This window comes from Cherax quadricarinatus, chromosome 94 (assembly GCF_038502225.1).
Source record: "Cherax quadricarinatus isolate ZL_2023a chromosome 94, ASM3850222v1, whole genome shotgun sequence".
Taxonomy (NCBI): domain Eukaryota; kingdom Metazoa; phylum Arthropoda; class Malacostraca; order Decapoda; family Parastacidae; genus Cherax; species Cherax quadricarinatus.
This window is the reverse complement of record NC_091385.1, coordinates 4,873,337-4,898,320: the sequence shown is the minus strand read 5'-3', so window position 1 is coordinate 4,898,320 and position 24,984 is coordinate 4,873,337. Positions and strand designations below refer to the sequence as shown.

The 24,984-nt window shown below is 38.7% G+C and overlaps 1 protein-coding gene across 2 annotated transcripts in view; it reads right to left on the bottom strand.

Annotated features, from left to right (window-relative positions):
* Positions 1–1,418: 1,418 nt before the first annotated feature.
* AIMP1 (aaRS-interacting multifunctional protein 1) overlaps positions 1,419–24,984 on the bottom strand; it is a 45,757-nt gene continuing 22,191 nt past the window's right edge. Inside the window, exons 3-6 of one of the 2 annotated variants that reach the window (XM_053794350.2) lie at positions 23,621–23,743; positions 14,801–14,965; positions 9,866–10,036; positions 1,419–1,844 (exon numbers count right to left, since the gene is read on the bottom strand). In XM_053794350.2, the coding sequence (XP_053650325.2) occupies positions 1,611–1,844; positions 9,866–10,036; positions 14,801–14,965; positions 23,621–23,743 (693 nt within the window). In that variant the 3' untranslated portion in view covers positions 1,419–1,610. The remainder of the gene's footprint in view (positions 1,845–9,865; positions 10,037–14,800; positions 14,966–23,620; positions 23,744–24,984) is intronic. The other variant, XM_070104731.1, reaches the window with a different exon arrangement.

The following is a 24,984-nucleotide window of genomic DNA, read 5'->3' as shown; positions in this document are numbered from 1 at the left end:
TTACATACTGTCTTGTGCTTTTTAACTTATTCTATTATTAGTATCATGAAAGTGTAATAAATTTGAAACAAATAAGGTATCTTCCCTCCAGTTTCACATCCTATTTTCTGGAGAGAAGTTGTTGGTGATAAGACAGGTCCTGGATGCAATGTTTATATGTGCTTTTTAGGCAGTTTTTCCCATGATGCACTGCATGGACCCACCTGGTAATATACTTTTTCCAAGGTAGGTGACCCAGACAGTTGAGCCAAGACCTAAAATGGCAGCTCATGGAAAATTTCAAGGCACAAAAAATTGGCCTACGTCACAGCTTGGTTCCCTGATGTATGGCGTACATCAGACAATGTTCAAGGGTTACCCACTGAAAAAGCTCTGGACTTTTTTTTCTAAATCCACAGAATAATGATGAACATAAAAACAAAGAATTTTAATGAACACAAAATTGTGAATCTACTATTAACCTAGTTAAATCTTGTTTTCTATATTTCTGAGGTGCTACTGGCAGTGATCAGTGAGGGGAATAGTGATATGGTAAGGACAACTAGGAAGCAAGCTCTGTTTTCACTGCCCAAATCTTTAGCAAAATTTCATCTTGGCAATAAAAAAATTTTGAAGGGAAATTCTAACATCGGAATGCATTTCACAGCATATTAATATAAACTCTATTTACATGGATTTTAGAAATATTGGATTTATATTAATAATTTGTATGTTATGTTTGGCAGTGGTATATCATTTTTGGCAGTGGTATATCATTTTACCCTACAAGAACACAGGTGACACTGCAAATCCAATGTTGTGTACTCTAGCGACAGATTTTGAAGTGGGGAAACTCTCCTATCTAACAAGTTTTGGGGTTTAAACTCACCCATACATTACAAATATGCAGAAAGTTAGAGAAGAAAATTTGTTTGCATTGCATATTCTGACATTTCACAGCTGGTTGAAGAATTTTCTAACATCTTTGAAATTTTAGCCACAATATGTATATCAATAACAGATTCACAAATAACCCACACATAAGAGAAAGCAACTTATGACTGGTTAATGTTCCAAGTCAGACTGAAATGTCGTTATAAGTTTCTTTCTCCTGTATGTGGGCTATCTGTATATTGTTCCGGTTGCAGCACTGTACCTTTTTATTAGTTTTTAAATAACATAATTTGTGTTATAATGTGCAGAAACTTGATCATATTTAAATATCTGGTAACTAAAAAAAATATTTTACTGTAGAAGGAAAGACTTTTTATAATCAATGCTAACCTTGCCTTTTATGAATCCACACCACTGCTGTCATGGTGTAGTGGTTAGATCATTGGCCTGCTAATTTTAGGAATGACTTCCCCTGAGTTCAAATCATGTCCACTCCTTTAATTCCTATTATTTAGTTTTTTCACAAAAGTAAAGAAAAATGCATATGGTAAAACTGAAATTTATTTTTAACAAGCCCCAATATAAACATACAAGAAGTTAGTGTTTCAACAATTCCAAATACTGCACCATGGCTGCAGTATTTAAAGTATAAATTTTATACTCAAAATAAAATCAAACATTCCCCAGTTGTACAGATAATGACCCTCAAAAGTAATGAAATTATAATTTCTTATAATTCACTTTACCTGAACATTGGACAGAGTTTGTGCAATAATAATCCCTTTACCAGGAACAGTAAATGGAACACCTTTGTAAACAGCTACTTTGTTAGCATCTGTTTTCAAGTCAGGTGCACAGGTTTCAAATATTTTCTTCTTGGGATTAAGGACGGAATCTGGGTTTCTGGTATAACCTTCAAATTCTACAAGGTCACCTGGTTGGCTACCTTCTGGTGGGGTCAGAATTTCCACCTGAAAAATAATTTAACAGTTAAGAAAAGATAACTAATAAATAATAATGTTTCCCATGACAAAACTTATTTGCAGATACACTTGGTTATTATTAGTGCATTCTTAACCCTTTGACTGTTGCAAGCCCCTTTCTGAAACTATCATTCTATGTCGCAAAATTTTTGGAGAAAAAAAAAATTTTTTTCTCATGAAATGATAGAGAATCTTTTCTCGTGGTAATGACACCAAAAGTACGATATTTGGTCGAAAACTCACGGAATTATGCTCCCACAAAGTTAGCGGTCTCGGCGACATATATGCATCGGCAATTTCGCCGACTTTCAGCCCTGTTTTTGGCCAATTCCGTTGTTCCAGTTGACCAAACTCGTAGCTATTTCTTTAGAACTCCATTTTTTCTATCAGTTGAGTACAAGAAACCGCCCATTTACCGATTTGAACTACCCAATAGTGGCCAGAAATTGGCAATTTGGGAAATTTCATGCAAATTAAAAAAGATGCCAATTTCAAAATAGGGTCCAGAATAAACAATATAGACATTCTTGGCACTAAAGTAACATATCCTCTGTTCATTAGTCACGTCTCTAGGCCCCTCTTATATTACTATTGCTTTCTATTTTGATTTTTTATTCATACAAAAAATACAAAATTTATTGTTATGCAGACTAATGCATTATTGTAAAAATGGCATAAATAATATCAGTGCACTAGTGAAAGAATATTAGACTCCCCAGTTGACGTGTATTGGACGTGTGGTGTGGTTTGCTTACTCCTGAACATTGGTAAAAATCGAACATTTCCGCTACTTTGAGCTCAATTTCAAGGTCGTTTTCATCATGAATCTAATCAAAATCATCTTTATTTCTGTAATATGTTTTCCATTTTATCAAGTGAGACCATGAAAACAAGAATACAACGATGAATACTACACGAAAATACACCTCAAAGTCGGCTTTTTAATCTAAAAAAACGGTCAGTTTTTTTTCTCATTATGCACTGCGTGCTGCAGGATTTCTTTAAGTGGTGCATACTGACCACACAGACCCATTCTCTCACATGTAGGCCTACCAGTTTTCTCCTGTCTGATTTGAAGCCGCTAGAATTTACACGTATTAATACGTCTGAAACAGTGGCGCATAAGATGTATATATACGACCAAAACAGCCAAAGGGTTAATATATCCATGAGAAAGCAAACCCACAAAGCTTGTATAACACCTGGCAAATCAGAGATAAATATATTTCATTTGAGGAAGGGTAAGGTAGCTCAAGTTCTTCAAATTAAGAGGATTTCATTGTACATTTAGTTAAACAGTATCATTAAGCCATAAAGTTAGTGCTTTATGACCCATTTGCTTTAGTTCTTTCTCGTGAATATACAATTACAATCTAGTTAGGTACAGTACTACATGTAACTTATTTTTTCTCTATTACTCAGAGATTTGTCTCACTTTTCCAGGTGTCATGGTTGTGACAACAGGCAAGCTAGTAGGTACGAGATGCCATTAGTGTATAAATCAATCACAGTAAACCAGTTTGCAGTATGTACAGAAAGAAAATTCTAACCTAAGCAAAATGAAGCACAGGAATGTGCTAACCTACAGCTCTCAATGGGAAATGTCATACATGTGTGACAGCAAATTTGAATAAAAAAATTTAAAGCCAATTTCTGTTTGAGTAGAAAAGATTATCTACTATTATTATTATTATTATTATTATTATTATTATTATTATTATTATTATTATTATTATTATCATCATCATCATCATCATCATCATCTTTACCATTCTCCTTAGTGTCAGTACTCTCAATACAAGGAATTGAATAAATCCTTCCCTTCTTTAGATCAAACCTGACTGTCTCACATTCCCCAGGTACAGTATGACCACTACTGGTTTTGCAATTCAACGATGAATGTGTTGTTATAATTATTATTATATGCCAAGTGCCAAGACCATGTGAGTCACTTAATGGTGCATAGCATGAGTGAGAGGGTGGATATGTTGACCTGTGGGTGCACGAAAGACAAGTTGAATCACGGAAAATAACAAGCTAAGACAGGTGGAGTGATGAGGCACATTTTCTTTTTTTTTTTTTTCAACAAGTCAGCCATCTCCCACCGAGGTAGGGTGACCCAAAAAGAAAGAAAATCCTCAAAAAGAAAATACTTTCATCATCATTCAACACGTTCACCTCACTCATACATAATCACTGTCTTTGCACAGGCGCTCAGATACGACAGTTTATAAGTCCCTCCAAACTGTCAATATCCCAGACCCTTCCTTTAAAGTGCAGGCGCTGTACTTCCCATTTCCAGGACTCAAATCCAGCTAAATCTATAATAACCAGTTTCCCTGAATCCCTTCACTATTACCCCGCTCACACTCCAACAGTTCATCAAGTCCCAAAAACCATTCGTCTCCATTTACTATCTAATACGCTCACACACACTTGCTGGAAGTCCAAGCCCTTTGCCCACAAAACATCCTTTACTCTCTCCCTTCAACCTTTTTTTAGGACAACCCCTACCTCTCCTTCCTTCCCCTACAGATTTATATGCTCTCCAAGTCATTTTACTTTGATCCATTCTCTCTAAATGACCAAACTGCCTCAACAACCCCTCTTCAGCCCTCTGACTAATACTTTTAGTAACTCCACACCTCCTAATTTCCACACTCCGAATTCTCTGAATAATATTTACACCACACAGTGCCCTTAGACAGGACATCTCCACTGCCTCCAACCGCCTCCTTGCTAAAGCATTTACAACCCAAGCTTCACACCCATGTAAGTGTTGGTACCACTACACTTTCATACATTCCCTTCTTTGCCTCCATAGATAACGTTTTTTGTCTCCACAGATACCTCAACACACCACTCACCTTTTTTCCTTCATCAATTCCATGGTTAACCTCATCCTTCATAAACCCATCTGCTGACAAGTCAACTCCCAAATATCTGAAAACATTCATTTCTTCCATACTCCCTCTCTCCAATGTAATATCCAATTTTTATTTATGTAAATCATTTAATACCCTCATAACATTACTCTTACCTATGTTCACTCTCAACTTTCTACCTTTACACACCCTCCCAAACTCTTCCACTAACCTTTGCAACTTTTCTTTAGAATCTCCCATAAGTATAGTATCATCAGCAAAAAGTAACTGTGTCAACTCCCATTTTGTATTTGATTTCCCATAATTTATCTCACCCCAACACCCTAGCATTTACTTCTTTGAGAACTCCATCTATAAATATATTAAACAATCATGGTGACATTACATATCCCTGTCTAAGACCTACTTTTACCAGGAAGTAATCTCCCTCTCTCCTACATAACATGACCTAAGCCTCACTATCCTCATAAAAACTCTTCACAGTATTTAGTAACTTACTACCTATTCCATACACTTGGAACATCTGCCACACTGCTCCCATATCCACTCTATCATATTTTTGTTTTTTCAACAAGTCGGCTGTCTCCCACCAAGGCAGGGTGACCCAAAAGGAAAGAAAATCCCCAAAAAAGAAAATACTTTCATTATCCTTCAACACTTTCAACTTACTCATACATACTCACTGTCTTTGCAGAGGCACCCAGATACAACAATTTAGAGGCACACATAAAAATATATAACTATCATATGCCCTGTCTAAATCCATATATGCAATGAAAACTTCCCTACCTTTATCTCAATACTGTTCACATAAATGCTTCAATGTAAACACTTGGTCTACACATCCCCTACCCACTCTAAAGCCTCCTTGCTCATCCACAATCCTACTCTGTCTTATCTCTAATTCTTTCAATAGTAACCCTGATGTACACTTTACCTGGTATACTCAGTAAAGTTTTTTTTTTTTAACAAGTCTGCTGTCTCCCACCGAGGCATGATGACCCAAAAAGAAAATACTTTCATCATCATTCAACACTTTCACCTCACTCACACATAATCATTGTTTTTGCAGAGGTGCTCAGAACACAACAGTTTAGAAGCATGTACATATAAAGACGCACAACATATCCCTCCAAACTGCCAATATCCCGAACCCCTCCTTTAGAGTGCAGGCATTGTACTTCCCATTTCCAGGACTCAAGTCTGGCTATATAAAAATAACCGGTTTCCAGGAATCCCTTCACTCACACTCCAACAGATCATCAGGTCCCAAATACCATTTGTCTCCATTCACTCCTATCGAACACACTCACGCACGCCTGCTGGAGGTCCAAGCCCCTCACCCACAAAACCTCCTTTACCCCTTCCTTCCAACCTTTTCAAGGATGACCCCTACCCTGCCTTCCTTCCCTTACAGATTTAAATGCTCTCCATGTCATTCTACTTCGATCCATTCTCTCTAAATGACCAAACCACCTCAACAACCCCTCTTCAGCCCTCTGACTAATACTTTTATTAACTCCACACCTTCTCCTAATTTCCACACTCCAAATTTTCTGCATAATATTTACACCACACATTGCCCTTAGACAGGACATCTCTACTGCCTCCAACTGCCTCCTCACTGCTACATTTAAAACCCAAGCTTCACACCCATATAAGAGTGTTGGTACTATTATACTTTCATACATTCCCTTCTTTGCCTCCATAGATAACGTTTTTTGTCTCCACATATACCTCAACACACCATTCACCTTTTTCCCTCATCAATTCTATGATTAACCTCATCCTTCATAAACCCATCCGCCGACACGTCAACTCCCAAGTATCTGAAAACATTCACTTCTTCCATACTCCTCCTCCCTAATTTGATATCCAATTTTTCTTTATCTTAATCATTTGATACCCTCATCACCTTACTCTCTATGTTCGCTTTCAACTTTCTACCTTTACACACACCCAATAAACTTCTTCCACTATAATTTTTACAATCTCTTTTTGTCCCCCAGTCCCTAGGTACCTTCCCCTCTTTCATACATTTATTAAACAAAAATACCAACCACTCCAGCACAATATCTCCCCCTGCTTTTAACATTTCTAACATGATCCTGTCAGTTCCTGCTGCTTTACCCCCCTTCATTCTACGTAATGCCTCATGCATCTCCCCCATACTCACATCCTGCTCTTCTTCACTCCTAAAAGATGTTATACCTCCTTGACCAGGGCATGAAATTACTGCTTCCCTTTCATCATCGACATTTAGAAGTTCCTCAAAATATTACCGCCATCTACCCAATACCTCCAGCTCCCCATCTACTAATTCCCCTACTCTGTTTTTAACTGACAAATTCATTCACTCCCTAGACTTTCTTAACTTGTTTATCCCACTCCAAAATTTTTTCTAAATTTTTATCAAAATTTCTTGCCAGTGCCTCTCCCACTCATCTGCTCTCCTTCACTCTCTCACCACTCTCTTCACCTTTCTTTTACTCTCCATATACTCTGCTCTTACAACACTTCTGCTTTGTAAAAACCTCTCATAAGCTACCTGTTGCAACCCCTGAATGGGTTAACTTTTCATATAATTTTATATTGCTTATATTTGCGATAATAGCTAAATCGTAAATATATTGCTTTATATTATTATTTGACTTAGTTACTTTTGTTAGGTAGGATGTAATACATATATTATGTGCTCAAAGTTCAAGTCTTGATTGTCTAACCACTGTAATTATCGCTCTTTGCTCGTTACTCTGCCGGCTTCTGTTGCTGGGCAGCAACTGTCCACGGAGCTATCACGTGATAGAAGGGGAAGGGGGGTTCACACCTCGCCTGAAGTATTCAGTCTGGTCTAGACTCGCTTGGTGGTTGGACGTATTCCTGACAAGAAGTGCCTAATTCTCCCTTATTGGCCCTTGTTGGAAGATCGTCTCTGTAGCTTTCTTGTTAGTTCTGTAAAACTCTGTTCACAGAACATTGTATAGACTTAGTGATTTTCGACGTTGTACTGAGGTTGTGTGTCGCATAGACACTCTAAGCAACTCAGGTCCTGAGCTGTAGCTTCTGACCTAGTTTGTACTGGTATCTGTGTACTGTCACAGTTGGGTATTTTCTTATGCTGAACTTAGATTCAGTAGTATGGGAGTTTTGTGACTTTTTTGGAGGATCTGCTGATGGTCCCTACTTCGTGTCGTTATATTATCTCCTTGATCCTGATTGTGTCGCAGTTGCTTGTTATATTGCTATTGGGCTTAGCATTCTCTTTATTGTTCAAGCAGACTGTTCTAATTGCTAGTTGGTCAAGAAGTTAGTTTATGTGAGGACTTTGTCAGTCACTTGTTTAAGTCTAGTCGAGTCGTGAGACATAGCGAACTACTTAGAGCACTTACACACATACACACAAACTTACTTGTACATATTTGTAATATCTTATTAAATGTTAATGTACCAGACGGTACTTAAGAATTATAAATGTGATATGTGCTTTCAGCACAATAATACTGTATACGAGAGAAGTGATTAATATTATTTTGATTACTGTGATTAATTTAATTTAATTTAATTTGATAATATACCTCTAGACTATGATTAATAATTTATTAAATTTTAATTTCTCTAGTTAGTAGCCTACCAGTTGTAATCCTGAAGCACTAATAATTCTTATTGAATTCTAATGGATAATTGGACAAGGATACTGACTAATTGTTACGAAACCCCAGTAACAGGCTGGATGCTAGAAGGGCAGTCCTTTCTAGTATTCACTGGAGATCTCTAAGCTTTTAGAATTGCGCTTTTTGTAACACTACCCTTTTCTCTTTTATCACACCATTTACTTCATCATTCCACCAATCACTTCTCTTTCTTCCTGCACCCACCCTCCTATAGCCACAAACTTCTATCCCACATTGTAATACTTCAGTTTTGCATACAAACAAAACTATCCCACTTACCTTAAAATATTTATACCCTCTTCAAGGGTCAGGAGTAAGTAAATGAGATAAAACGAATAAATGAGAGAGAGAAAGAATGAATACCCCCCCCCCCCCACTACTCATACTTGCATTAGTGCACCTTTCTGCCAATAGTTGCTTATATCTCACCCTAACTTCCTCCTTCCTTAGTTTATACACTTTCACCTCTCTCTTACTTGCTGTTGCCATTTTCCTTATGTCCATCTACCTCTTACTGTAACTGTAGCTACAACTAAATAATGATCCAATACATCCATTGCCTCTCTATAAACATGTACATCCTGAAGCCTACCCATCAACCTTTTATCCACCAATACATAATCTAACAAACTACTTTCATTACGTACTATATCGTATCTTGTATACTTATTTATCCTCTTTTTCATAAAATATTTATTACTTATTACCAAGCCTCTTTCTAGACACAGTTCAATTAAAGGCTCCCCATTTTCCTTTACCCCTGGCACCCCAAATTTACCTACTACTCCCTCCACAACATTTTTACCCACTTTAGCACTGAGATCCCCAACCACAAATACTCTCTCACTTGGCTCAAAACTCCCCAAGCACTCATTCAACATTTGTGTAGCGTGAATATTATTCAAGGAATTATAAGCACAGAAACCAGAAGAGAGTGTGTGGTAGTATGAAAGGTATAATTCAGAGGGTGGCAGAAGGGTTGTTGAGATGGTTTGGTTACTAGGGCAGAGCATAAGTTGATAAAAGGCTGTACAAGTCCAGGGTAGAAGGAAGGAGGGGTACGAGTCTTCCCAGGAAGAGTTGGAGAGAAGTAGTGTAAGCTTATTTAGGTGCAGGTACACAGTTCCATTGGTGTCTTTGTAATATAATATTATTTAAAGCCTACCTGTAAATTACAGTGGAAATCAGTCATGAATTATAACCTTAAAAATTAATATAGCTAAGTCAACTGTGTGAAAATCAGTTACAGTAAAAGGAGATACAATAGGAATGAAATGAACTGAGTTATTTGCAAGAACAGCAGAGATCTATTAGTTGGACTCTAGTTCTAGATGTGGAACGTACAGTACCTACACTCTGAAGGATGGGTAAGGATACTGCAGTTCTGATATATGTTAATGTTTCAAACATTTCCCAAGACATACATCAACATCAATAACTTAATTTGTTGTACCTTATCAGGAGATGATGCACACATAACCATAGCTTCAGATGTGATACCTCGCATCTTGGCTGGTTTCAGGTTGCACAACAACACTGCCATGCGATTCTGCATTTCCTCCACTGGAATAAATCTCACAAGTCCAGAAACAACAGTGCGCGTCTTCTCTTCTCCGATATCAACCTGGAAATAATATTGACACATTTCTTTTCATTTTATGTTGATCTTAAATACACAAAACTATTTTGACATCATAAATTTTGCTTTTTACCATTCCTTCAAGGGAGGTGCCATGATGCCAGTAAAGAGCTCTTGATCAAAGAAACTATAAACTATAGCTAACCTTCCCTCCCTTGAATCAAATGATTACTTTCCAGTTCCCATATATACTCTGTTTATCTGACAGCTACAAGATTCTTCTAACCTGCATTAACCTAGATTTAAAATTATTTGCAGAGCTGCAATATGTTATACATGCTCAATACAAGAAACAAATACCTCTGATATCACACATGTATGAGCAATGCAAACGAAAGACCCTAAATCACTGACTGGGTTCAAGCCCCACCCATTCCAAGATTTGTTTGCACTTGTGTTATTACAATTTTGTGCCTCAAAGGATCCTCAAATGTGGTACAGCTTACACAAAGATTAAAAATTGGTTAAAATTTTTTCTCCTAGATTAAAAGAAAACACACAGTAATACAGGTCCTCCATCACAAATCCAGCATCATTGGGACCTGCAGTGTGCCGGATTACTGAGTTTGCCGAATTACAGAATGGTTAGGTTAGAATACACTTAATAAAATTAGCCAACTTGACTTACACAGTTCATTGAACATCGGCAAAATTCGAACATTTCCGCTACTTTGAGCTCAATTTCAAGGTACTTTTCGTCATGAAAGCAATCAAAATCATGTCTATTTCTGTAATATATCTTCCATTCTATCAAATGAGCCCAAAAAAATGAGAATACAACCATAAAAACCATACGAAAATATACTGCAAAGAGGCGGCTAATGGCTGAGAAGTTAACTCCCTTATTTATCGTCTGTCTTTTTTATTTTTGTTGTACGTTAAAAGGCATCTTTCCATCATACATTGCCCAAGTTTCAGTGAGATAGCCCAACAAACAACTGAGAAAAATTTTTTTTACCAAAAATCATATATGGCAAGCCCAAGCCAGGTACTGGAAACAAGTCACTTTGTCTGACTTTTCTGGGTTATCCTAGGTTCTCTATACATACACTGCCATGTATGATAATCTATGTAACTGTATTTGTGTATACCTGAATAAACTTATTTACTTTTAGTCTGTCGACTGAGTACAAGAAACCGCCCATTCACTTATTTCAACTACCCAATAAAGTGGTCAGAAATTGGCAATTTGGCCGATTTCACACAAATTTCAACAGATGCCAATTTCAAAATAGGATCCAGAATAAACAATGCAAACATTCCTGGCACTAAAATAACATTTTATCTGTTCATTAGTCATGGCTCCAGGCCCCTCTTATATTACTCTTGCTTTTCATTTGGAATTTTTATTCACAAAAAAAAAAAAAATAGAAGATTTACTGTTATGCAGACTGCTGCATTATTTTAATAATTGTATAAATAATGTCTATCCATTCTTGACTCCGTACTGGAATTTAGACTGGCAGGCGGACAGGTATTGGACGGTGACGTCATTTGTTTACTCTTGAGCTTCACTAAACAATAGAACATTTTTGCTACTGTGAGCGCAATTTCAAGGTACTTTTCGTCATGAAAGCAATCAAAATCATATCTATTTCTGTAATATGTCTTTCATTCTATCAAATGAGACCAAAAAAATGAGAATATAACCATAACAACCATACAAAAATATACCGCTAAGCGGCCGCTAATGGCTGAGAAGTGAACTCCGCTATTTATTGTCTGATTTCTTTCATTTTTGGTGTAAGTGAAGAAGTATCTTTCCATCATACATTGCCCAAGTTTGAATAAGATAACCCAACAAACAACTGAGAAAATAATAATATAATAATAACAATAATAATAATAATAATAATAATAAATAATAATAATAATAATATCTTTATGCCCTCCGCCAATCAGCATAAAGATATTATTATTATTATTATTATTATTATTTATTATACTGGCGGAGAGCATGTATAGTCCCTTTATATAAAGGGAAAGGGGACAAAAGAGAATGTAAAAATTATAGACCAATAAGTTTACTCAGTATACCAGGAAAAGTATACGGTAGAGTTATAATTGAAATAATTAGAGGTAAGACAGAATGTAGGATTGCGGATGAGCAGGGAGGCTTCAGAGTGGGTAGGGGATGTGTAGATCAAGTGTTTACATTGAAGCATATATGTGAACAGTATTTAGATAAAGGTAGGGAAGTTTTTATTGCATTTATGGATTTAGAAAAGGCATATGATAGAGTGGATAGAGGAGCAATGTGGCAGATGTTGCAAGTATATGGAATAGGTGGTAAGTTACTAAATGCTGTAAAGAGCTTTTATGAGGATAGTGAGGCTCAGGTTAGGGTGTGTAGAAGAGAGGGAGATTACTTCCCGGTAAAAGTAGGTCTTAGACAGGGATGTGTAATGTCACCATGGTTGTTTAATATATTTATAGATGGGGCTGTAAAAGAAGTAAATGCTAGGGTGTTCGGGAGAGGGGTGGGATTAAATTATGAGGAATCAAATTCAAAATGGGAATTGACACAGTTACTTTTTGCTGATGATACTGTGCTTATGGGAGATTCTAAAGAAAAATTACAAAGGCTAGTGGATGAGTTTGAGAATGTGTGTAAAGGTAGAAAGTTGAAAGTGAACATAGAAAAGAGTAAGGTGATGAGGGTATCAAATGATTTAGATAAAGAAAAATTGGATATCAAATTGGGGAGGAGGAGTATGGAAGAAGTGAATGTTTTCAGATACTTGGGAGTTGATGTGTCGGCAGATGGATTTATGAAGGATGAGGTTAATCATAGAATTGATGAGGGAAAAAAGGTGAGTGGTGCGTTGAGGTATATGTGGAGTCAAAAAACGTTATCTATGGAGGCAAAGAAGGGAATGTATGAAAGTATAGTAGTACCAACACTCTTATATGGATGTGAAGCTTGGGTGGTAAATGCAGCAGCAAGGAGATGGTTGGAGGCAGTGGAGATGTCCTGTCTAAGGGCAATGTGTGGTGTAAATATTATGCAGAAAATTCAGAGTGTGAAAATTAGGAGAAGGTGTGGAGTTAATAAAAGCATTAGTCAGAGGGCAGAAGAGGGGTTGTTGAGGTGGTTTGGTCATTTAGAGAATGGATCAAAGTAGAATGACATGGAAAGCATATAAATCTTTAGGGGAAGGAAGGAGGGGTAGGGGTCATCCTCGAAAGGGTTGGAAAGAGGGGGTAAAGGAGGTTTTGTGGGCGAGGGGCTTGGATTTCCAGCAAGCGTGCATGAGCGTGTTAGATAGGAGTGAATGGAGACGAATGATACTTGGGACCTGACGATCTGTTGGAGTGTGAGCAGGGTAATATTTAGTGAAGGGATTCAGGGAAACCGGTTATTTTCATATAGTCGGACTTGAGTCCTGGAAATGGGAAGTACAATGCCTGCACTTTAAAGGAGGGGTTTGGGATATTGGCAGTTTGGAGGGATATGTTGTGTATCTTTATACGTATATGCTTCTAAACTGTTGTATTCTGAGCACTTCTGCAAAAGCAGTGGTAATGTGTGAGTGTGGTGAAAGTGTTGAATGATGATGAATGTATTTTCTTTTTGGGGATTTTCTTTCTTTTTTGGGTCACCCTGCCTCGGTGGGAGATGGCCGACTTGTTGAAGAAAAAAAAAAAAAAAAAATCTTTATTTACTACATGTACATGTACAAGGTATACAGGCCTAGCTGACATCAGTGACATACTACTGTACAGAAAGCCGCTTGTTATGCTGAGTATTTCAAGAAAATTAGGTCAGTGTCCCAGGATAACACCCACACTAGTCGGCTAACACCCAGGTACCCATTTACTGATGGGTAAACATAGACAACACATGTAAAGAAACACGCCTAATGTTTCTACCCTGGCTGGGAATCGAATATTTACCAAAAATCATATATGGCTAACCCAAGCCAGGTACTAAAAATAAGCCATGTTGACTTTTTTTTGGGTTATCCTAAGTTCTCTACACATATGCTGCTGTGTGTGATAATCTATAGAGAGAAAATAACTTTTTTGTTTCAGGTTTATGGTGCAGTACGAGTGTATATCACAGTTAGCCCTGTGCTACACTCCGTTTTCTCTAATATAAGCCACCAAGACAAGGATAGGAGAATGGTGTTTGTATACTAAATCCTCTTCATACCTCCGTCAAACTGCTCAGTGTTATGCCAAATATTATTTATTCTGGAGTATTTAACACGTTTTATGTTATTTACATTGTTTCTTATGTCATATTAGATCAATTGTGATAGGCAAATAAGCTGTAGTGTTGATATTAGCATAATAATAAAGCATATTCTCCTGCTTCATGAGACTGAGCTCATGGCAATCGACAGTGGCTTCAAAGCCACCTTATCTTTAATGGATAATGTACTGTGCAGGTGCTTTACATAATGAGAAGCATTTCTTTTATTCATTGGAACCATGGCTAGGGCTAAAAGTAAGCAGGTTAAAACAATAAATGGAGAAAAAGAAATTAGAATGACTTATGCAGCAAGTAGCGCCACCAAACAGTACCAGCAGGTTGGTGTGGCGACCCTGGAAATTTGAAATTATGCTAACCAAAATTAGTGCCGAATAACTGAAGGAACCGAATAACTGATTGCCGGATTTGTGTTGGCGGACCTGTACTAACAGCTTCAAAATTAATTTAAAATCATTACTTGAACTACCATAATTGTAAAATGATTCAAGTTTGCTTTTTTAGAAATTTAAAAAATCTATAAAATATTGTACCTCTTCAACATAGAGAGAATCTGCATCTGGATGCTTCTTTGCCGACACAATTTTTCCAATTCTGAAATCTAAACGTGACACATCCACAGGCGCTTCATCATCTGATTTTTTTAATCCTCCTCCCTCTTCCTTTTTCTCTTTCTTCTCAGGTCTCTTATCACTCTTCTAAAAAATCCAATAAAAAACTAATTAAACATTAAATAAGAGCTAAAACAACAAAATTTACAAAAACATAATATTTACAGTATATAAATTAACAATGTAGGTAGTTGGTTGGTAGACAGCAACCGCCCAGGGAGGTACTACTGTCCTGCCAAGTGAGTGTAAAACAGAAGCCTGTAATTGTTTTACACGATGGTAGAATTGCTGGTGTCTTTTTTTCTGTCTCATAAACATGCAAGATTTCAGGTACGTCTTGCTACTTCTACTGACACTTAGGTCACAATACACATACATGTACAAGCATATATATAAACACCTCTCTGGGTTTTCTTCTATTTTCTTTCTAGTTCTTGTTTATTTCCTCTTACCTCCATGGGGAAGTGGAACAGAATTCTTCCTCCATAAGCCATGCATGTTGTAAATGGGCCACCCCGCCTAAGTTGCTTATAGGACAAGCTTAGGGCATTTTACATTAACTGTACACAATACCTTTACACATCCACACTAAATTTAAACCCTAATTTGCTAGATGGGCAAACTGAGCACTTAACAAAACACAACAGCTGACTACAGAAAATTCAACTGCCCTTAGTGTTTAAATTTGAATGTGACGTCTGAGTGTGAGAAGACCTTGTTAGTGTTGTGCTACTTGTATGGCGAGCATGTTATAAACAAAGGAATAATCTATGAAGAGAGAGAGAGGACAAACTCAAACCATACAACATACTCAGGTTCAAAGACAGAGGAGACAAAGTAGAGAGACAATGGAAAAAGCTGTCAAGTGGAATAAAGACACTTGACAGCAAAGGATTCTTTTAATACAGTGGAACCTCAAAAATCAAATGTATCACATATCGAACGTTTCGAAAATAGGACCATTTTTTCGGAGAAACTGTGTCCCTATTATCGAATGTGCCCCTATTTTCGGACAGCCGGGTACAGGACCTGTCTGCCGGCCTGCTCTGTCCACGTCCCCGAGCAGGCGCCGTGAGCAGTCTAGCTTTGTTTATGCTTGAGTGAACACTAACCTGCGCTCTCATTCACGCATTTTACGATTGTTACGTTGTGTTTAGTTCTTGTGGGACTGTGAAATAAGCTGCCATGGGCCCAAAGAAACTTGCTAGTGGTACCCCTGTGGTAAAGAAAGTGAGAAACACCATAGATGTGAAGAAGGAAATAATACAGAAGGATGAGAGTGGTGCGAGACTTGTTGAGCTTGCCAGGATGTACGGGAAAAACAAGTCGACCATCGGTTCTATCCTGTCAAAGAAAGAACAAATCAAGGAAGCTGATGTTGCAAAAGGTGTTAATATGCTAACCAAAAAACGACCACAAATAGTTGAAGAGGTTGAGAAGTTGTTGCTGGTGTGGATCAAGGACAAAGAGATTGCAGGTGATAGTGTTTCAGAGACGATTATTTGTGAAAAGGCGAGGAAGTTGCATGCCGATCTGGTACAGAAAACTCCTGGAACAAGTGCTGATAGTGAATTTAAGGCCAGCAGAGGCTGGTTTGACAGATTTAAGAAGCGTAGTGGCATACACAATGTTGTAAGACATGGTGAGGCAGCCAGTTCAGACAAATGGGTGGCTGAGAAGTTTGTACAGGAGTTTAAGGGGTACAGTAGGTTGGTAGACAGCAACCACCCAGGGAAGTACTACCGTCCTGCCAGATGACTGTGAAACAGAAACCCGTAACTGTTTTGCATGATGGTAGGATTGCTGGTTTCTTTTTCTGTCTCATAAACACGCTAGATAACAGGGATATCTTGCTACTCCTACTTACACTTTGGTCACACTTCACAGACACACACATGCATATATATATATACATGTACATACATCTAGGTTTTTCTCCTTTTTCTAAATAGCTCTTGTTCCTCTTTTTTTCTTTTATTGTCCATGGGGAAGTGGAAAAGAATCTTTCCTCCGTAAGCTATGCGTGTCGTATGAGGCGACTAAAATGCCGAGAGCAATGGGCTAGTAACCCCTTCTCCTGTAGACATTTACTAAAAAAGAGAAGAAGAAAAACTTTATAAAACTGGGATGCTTAAATGTGCGTGGATGTAGTGCGGATGACAAGAAACAGATGATTGCTGATGTTATGAATGAAAAGAAGTTGGATGTCCTGGCCCTAAGCGAAACAAAGCTGAAGGGGGTAGGGGAGTTTCGGTGGGGGGAAATAAATGGGATTAAATCTGGAGTATCTGAGAGAGTTAGAGCAAAGGAAGGGGTAGCAGTAATGTTGAATGATCAATTATGGAAGGAGAAAAGAGAATATGGATGTGTAAATGCAAGAATTATGTGGATTAAAGTAAAGGTTGGATGCGAGAAGTGGGTCATAATAAGCGTGTATGCACCTGGAGAAGAGAGGAATGCAGAGGAGAGAGAGAGATTTTGGGAGATGTTAAGTGAATGTATAGGAGCCTTTGAACCAAGTGAGAGAGTAATTGTGGTAGGGGACCTGAATGCTAAAGTAGGAGAAACTTTTAGAGAGGATGTGGTAGGTAAGTTTGGGGTGCCAGGTGTAAATGATAATGGGAGCCCTTTGACTGAACTTTGTATAGAAAGGGGTTTAGTTATAGGTAATACATATTTTAAGAAAAAGAGGATAAATAAGTATACAAGATATGATGTAGGGCGAAATGACAGTAGTTTGTTGGATTATGTATTGGTAGATAAAAGACTGTTGAGTAGACTTCAGGATGTACATGTTTATAGAGGGGCCACAGATATATCAGATCACTTTCTAGTTGTAGCTACACTGAGAGTAAAAGGTAGATGGGATACAAGGAGAATAGAAGCATCAGGGAAGAGAGAGGTGAAGGTTTATAAACTAAAAGAGGAGGCAGTTAGGGTAAGATATAAACAGCTATTGGAGGATAGATGGGCTAATGAGAGCATAGGCAATGGGGTCGAAGAGGTATGGGGTAGGTTTAAAAATGTAGTGTTAGAGTGTTCAGCAGAAGTTTGTGGTTACAGGAAAGTGGGTGCGGGAGGGAAGAGGAGCGGTTGGTGGAATGATGATGTGAAGAGAGTAGTAAGGGAGAAAAAGTTAGCATATGAGAAGTTTTTACAAAGTAGAAGTGATGCAAGGAGGGAAGAGTATATGGAGAAAAAGAGAGAGGTTAAGAGAGTGGTGAAGCAATGTAAAAAGAGAGCAAATGAGAGAGTGGGTGAGATGTTATCAACAAATTTTGTTGAAAATAAGAAAAAGTTTTGGAGTGAGATTAACAAGTTAAGAAAGCCTAGAGAACAAATGGATTTGTCAGTTAAAAATAGGAGAGGAGAGTTATTAAATGGAGAGTTAGAGGTATTGGGAAGATGGAGGGAATATTTTGAGGAATTGTTAAATGTTGATGAAGATAGGGAAGCTGTGATTTCGTGTATAGGGCAAAGAGGAACAACATCTTGCAGGAGTGAGGAAGAGCCAGTTGTGAGTGTGGGGGAAGTTCGTGAGGCAGTAGGTAAAATGAAAGGGGGTAAGGCAGCCGGGATTGATGGGATAATGATAGAAATGTTAAAAGCAGGTGGGGATATAGTTTTGGAGTGGTTGGTGCAATTATTTAATAAATGTATGGAAGAGGGTAAGGTACCTAGGGATTGGCAGAGAGCATGCATAGTTCCTTTGTATAAAGGCAAAGGGGATAAAAGAGAGTGCAAAAATTATAGGGGGATAAGTCTGTTGAGTATACCTTGCAAAGTGTATGGTAGAGTTATTATTGAAAGAATTAAGAGTAAGACGGAGAATAGGATAGCAGATGAACAAGGAGGCTTTAGGAAAGGTAGGGGGTGTGTGGACCAGGTGTTTACAGTGAAACATATAAGTGAACAGTATTTAGATAAGGCTAAAGAGGTCTTTGTGGCATTAATGGATTTGGAAAAGGTGTATGACAGGGTGGATAGGGGGGCAATGTGGCAGATGTTGCAGGTGTACGGTGTAGGAGGTAGGTTACTGAAAGCAGTGAAGAGTTTTTACGAGGATAGTGAGGCTCAAGTTAGAGTATGTAGGAAAGAGGGAAATTATTTCCCAGTAAAAGTAGGCCTTAGACAAGGATGTGTGATGTCACCGTGGTTGTTTAATATATTTATAGATGGGGTTGTAAGAGAAGTAAATGCGAGGGTCTTGGCAAGAGGCGTGGAGTTAAAAGATAGAGAATCACACATAAAGTGGGAGTTGTCACAGTTGCTCTTTGACTATGACACTGTGCTCTTGGGAGATTCTGAAGAGAAGTTGCAGAGATTGGTGGATGAATTTGGTAGGGTGTGCAAAAGAAGAAAATTGAAAGTGAATACAGGAAAGAGTAAGGTTATGAGGATAACAAAAAGATTAGGTGATGAAAGATTGGATATCAGATTGGAGGGAGAGAGTGTGGAGGAGGTGAATGTATTGAGATATTTGGGAGTGGACTTGTCAGCGGATGGGTCTATGAAAGATGAGGTGAATCATAGAATTGATGAGGGGAAAAGGGTGAGTGGTGCACTTAGGAGTCTGTGGAGACAAAGAACTTTGTCCTTGGAGGTAAAGAGGGGAATGTATGAGAGTATAATTTTACCAACGCTCTTATACGGGTGTGAAGCATGGGTGATGAATGACTCAAGAAATCGTAATGACACGATTGCAAACAAACCATACCCCCGGCCGGGATTGAACCCGCGGTCATAGAGTCTCAAAACTCCAGCCCGTCGCGTTAGCCACTAGACCAACTAGCCACAATAAGATTCATCCAACTAGGTATATTTCTACACCATAGGAAGGTTAGTGCTAACCTTCCTATGGTGTAGAAATATACCTAGTTGGATGAATCTTATTGTGGCTAGCTGGTCTAGTGGCTAACGCGACGGGCTGGAGTTTTGAGACTCTATGACCGCGGGTTCAATCCCGGCCGGGGGTATGGTTTATGGGTGATGAATGTTGCAGCGAGGAGAAGGCTGGAGGCAGTGGAGATGTCATGTCTGAGAGCAATGTGTGGTGTGAATATAATGCAGAGAATTCGTAGTTTGGAAGTTAGGAGGAGGTGCGGGATTACCAAAACTGTTGTCCAGAGGGCTGAGGAAGGGTTGTTGAGGTGGTTCGGACATGTGGAGAGAATGGAGCGAAACAGAATAACTTCAAGAGTGTATCAGTCTGTAGTGGAAGGAAGGCGGGGTAGGGGTCGGCCTAGGAAAGGTTGGAGGGAGGGGGTAAAGGAGGTTTTGTGTGCAAGGGGCTTGGACTTCCAGCAGGCATGCATGAGCGTGTTTGATAGGAGTGAATGGAGACAAATGGTTTTTAATACAGTGGACCCCCGGTTAACGAACTTTTTTCATTCCAGTAGTATGTTCAGGTGCCAGTACTGACCGAATTTTTTCCCATAAGGAATATTGTGAAGTAGATTAGTCCATTTCAGACCCCCAAACATACACGTACAAACGCACTTACATAAATACACTTACATAATTGGTCGCATTTGGAGGTGATCGTTAAGCGGGGGTCCACTGTACTTGACGTGCTGTTGGAGTGTGAGCAAAGTAACATTTATGAAGGGGTTCAGGGAAACCGGCAGGCTGGACTTGAGTCCTGGAGATGGGAAGTACAGTGCCTGCACTCTGAAGGAGGGGTGTTAATGTTGCAGTTTAAAAACTGTAGTGTAAAGCACCCTTCTGGCAAGACAGTGATGGAGTGAATGATGGTGAAAGTTTTTCTTTTTTGGGCCACCCTGCCTTGGTGGGAATCGGCCAGTGTGATAATAAATAATAAATAGACAGTGAAGAATTGAAACCTGAACAAGTGTTTGTGAGGAAACAGGCTTGTTTTGGAAGAAAATGCCAAAAAGGGCCTTCATCACACAGGAGGAAAAGACACTGCCAGGACACAAGCCTATGAAAGACAGGCTTACTCTTTTGTTCTGTGCTAATGCTAGTGGTGATTTTAAAGTGAAGCCTTTACTTGTGTATCATTCAGAAAATCCCAGTGTGTTTAAGAAAAACAATGTCTTTAAGAACAAGTTATGTGTCTTGTGGAAAGGTAATCATAAGGCATGGGTCACAAGACAAATTTTCAAAGAGTGGGTCCATGAAGTGTTTGGCCCCAGTGTGAAACAATACCTCCAGGAAAAGAAACTGCCACTCAAGTGCCTCCTGTTAATGGACAATGCTCCTGCTCATCCTCCAAACTTATTAGACCTCTTGTCTAATGACTTCAGTTTTATAAAAGTGAAGTTCTTGCCTCCTAACACCACTCCTCTCCTCCAGCCCATGGACCAGCAGGTCATTTCTAACTTCAAAAAACTCTACACAAAAGCAGTGTTTGAAAAGTGCTTTGAAATGACCACAGACACTAAGTTGACCCTAAGAGAGTTCTGGAGGAATCGCTTCAACATCTACAGCTCCATAAGCCTTATAGGTAAGGCTTGGGAGGGAGTGACTTCCAGGACTTTGAACTCTGCTTGCAGACAATTGTGGCCTGATTGTGTCCAAAAGAGGGACTTTGAAGGGTTTGAGGCTGACCCTGACCCTGACCCAGCTCACCCTCTGCCTAATGTGGACTCTATTGTGGCATTGGGGAACACCCTGGGGTTGGAGGTGAGTGGTGAGGATGTGGAAGAGTTGGTGGAGGACCACAGGGAAGAGCTAACCACTGAAGAGCTGCAAGAGCTTCATCTGGAACAGTATCAGACCACAGCTGAGGAACTTGCTTCAGAGGAGGAGGATGAGGGAGTGGATGAGGTGCCCTCTTCAAAGATTAAGGAGATTTGTGCCAAGTGGAATGATGTCCAAATGTTTGTGCAGAAGTACCACCCTGAGCAAGCTGAAACAAGCTATCTTTGCAACAAGTTCAGTGACAGAACCATGTCCCATTTTAGGGAAATGTTAAAGAGGCGCCAGAAACAGAGGACTGTGGACAGTTATTTTGTGAGACAGGGGTCCAATGACTCTCAAGCTGGTCCTAGTGGCATTAAAAGACAGAGAAGGGAAGTAACCCCAGAGAGGGCTTTACCTGAAGTCCTCATGGAGGGGGATTCTCCTTCCAAACACTAACCCCAACTTCCTCTCTCCTCCTCCCTATCTTCCAGATGCCATCACCAATCTTCAATAAAGGTAAGTAAAAATGTTATAATTAAAAACTATAGTATTTGTTGTATGTAAAACTGTAATTAATCTCTATAAAATGCATTTTTTGAGTGTATATTTTTGGGTTTCTGGAACGGATTAATTGTATTTCCATTATTTCTTATGGGAAATATTGCTTCGAATTTCAGACTTTTCGAATTTAGAACTAGCTCCTGGAACGGATTAAGTTCAATTTTTGAGGTTCCACTGTACTATGTTTCACCCAAGGCTGGGTTTTATCAAGTACACAGGAATGAGCAAATACACTGCTTTGTAATGCAAATGATCACCATGAGGTCAGTCCTAGAGAAAGACATATGATATGTCTTTCTCTGAGCCTAACCTAAATGTTTCTGACTAAATAACAAAAAAAAAAGGCACAATACTGTAACTGGAACAATACACAAATAACCCACAAATAGGAGAGAGGAGTTTACAATGACGTTTCAGGCCAACTTGGACCATTTATAAAGTCACACTAACAAAAAGGAGAGGAGGAGGGCATATATATAGGCTAGCAGACAGGGACGGGACAAGAGAGGTAGTAGGAAAGGAGAAAGAGAGGTAGTAGTAGTGGTAGTAGTAGTGAAGTGAGTCAAATAAGGAAGAGGAACATTGCAAGGGAGCTACGTGCCCACAGAGGGTAGGAGCAAGAACACAGAGGGGGAGGAAATAAATAATAAAGTATAAATACTCAAGGCAGAAGAAAGAAAACCTAAAGGAGAAAGAGGAAAGAGGAAAAGGGAAAAGGGGAAAAAACTATCAGATTAGGTCAAGGGTGTTCTGAAGTTTGGAACATTTTACAATGTAATGGGAAAGGAAGGCATCTACAGAGACAAAGCCAGAAATAAAATTCATACAAAGAAAGTTGTGTATAAGGGAGGATTCAACTATATGGCAACTCTGAAATTTAAAAGTAGGGTAGACAGATTTAGCAGAAGACCAGTCAATAGGATGATTGTGATCTCTGACATGACAGAAAAAGAGCATTGTTGGTGTCGGCAAACGTAACACTACTTTTGTGCTCTTTGAGTCTGTCAGAAAGAGAATGGTCCATTTCTCCAAAGTTCTGAAAAGGACAGGAGGAACAAGAAATAGACTAGACACCAGGAGCATCTATAGAGGGAGGAGAGGTATGAACTAGATTAGTGTGAAGAGTGTTAGTCTCGTGAAAAGTAAGTTTGATGTCTAAGGAACGGAGAGAGCTGTTGAGATTAGAAAGACTGGAAATGTAGGGAAGGCAGAGGACAGGAGAGTTCCCAGGAGTAGAGAGTTTGGGAGAGAAGAAATTATGTTTAGCATGTGAGAAGGCAGACTCTATGAAATGGGAAGGGTAGCCAAGATGGGAAAATGAATTACGAAGAGTGGAAATTTCTGATTCAAGGAAACGTTGTAAGCTCCTCTCTATGTGTAGGTTATTTGTGTATGTTTCTATTTTCACATGAGGTTTTCAACCATTTTTAGGAAATTTCAATGTCTGCTCTAAAATTTTTGGTTAAAAAGCATATGCATGCAAAAATGTTACATAAATAAGTATGGAACTTCTTAAACAAATGCGATGAGAATTACCTTTTGTTTTTCCACCTGAGGCTTAGGCGACAGTGACTGTACTGATGACTGGACCAGAGGATCATTACCAGGGATAACATTATCAGGAATGGACGGTTTGGTCTTCTTAACGAAGTCATAATACTGTGGAAAAAATGCATGAACTTGTGTTGTTCTTGATTATTCATCCCCCCGCCACTTAAGTGGAAAAATATTGTACTCCAGATTTTTTTTAACACACCAGCCATTTTCCACTGATGCAGGATGATTCAAAAAAGAAACACTTTCATCATCACTCACTCCATCACTGTCTTGCCAGAGGCATACTGATACTACAGTTCAAAAACTGTAACATATCTCCACCCCTTGTTCAGAGTACAGGCACTGTACTTCCCACCTCCATGACTATAGTCTGGCTAACTGGTTTCAAAATGCACAGGGTCAAATGATTCAGAAACTACAAAGTCTAGTGGTTACAAAACTGTCCATTGGAAACAATGGACAAAATCCTTTGGTTACAAACTATTCACTGTTACAGTTACGGCAAAAAAATTCTCTAGCCATTACACGTGCTATTACTGGCCATCCACTCCCCATTTAGTCCATTAAGTAGAGGGTTTACTGTACATATTGGTTGGAAAAGTAAGCCATTATATGAATATATGTCTATAAGCAAACAGTTCTGTGTAGAAATAATAATAATAAAGAAATAATAATAATAATAAACATCTGAAATTAGGACCCCAATGAGGGAAGAACTACATGGGGGAAAGCACTCTACCCACAGGGGGTCATACAGTTCCTGGAAGAATATTCATAATCGTAATCTTTATTTCAGAATGATACAATATTTGTAGGGAGATGGATAACATTTAGGTATGAATGCAGAAAGCCCATTAGTATGCAGAGCATACCAATGGGAGGCAATAAGGAAGAGGTGCAAAGGTATAATTTGTTTGATCAAGAGCCCCTCACCATCATCAAGAAACCTCCCTCAAGGAACAAAGTGCATTTACAAAAGACATACTGCATAAAGCAGACTTATGCCCATCATTACATTATTGTATTAATGGTAAGCATTATACCACTAGGAATCATACAGTGCCTGAGAAATCAAAGTAACCAGGTTTGCTCTAAGGAAGGGGACGGTAATTCTAATTTCTTGGGTAAAGAACCCTTTACTAGCATCACTGTCTCATACACAGATCTACAATTTTAAGCACAGCTTCTTCAAATACGCTGTGAGCGGTAACATGAGAGAATGTGTCTTTGCAGTGAGTGCATTTCAGGAAAAAAATTGTGCCCCATGTAGTGTGCAGTGAAAAAAGTTAACCTCTAACCTTGTCTTTAAGGTATTTTCTAAGGTGGGTTTTACGGTTTTACTG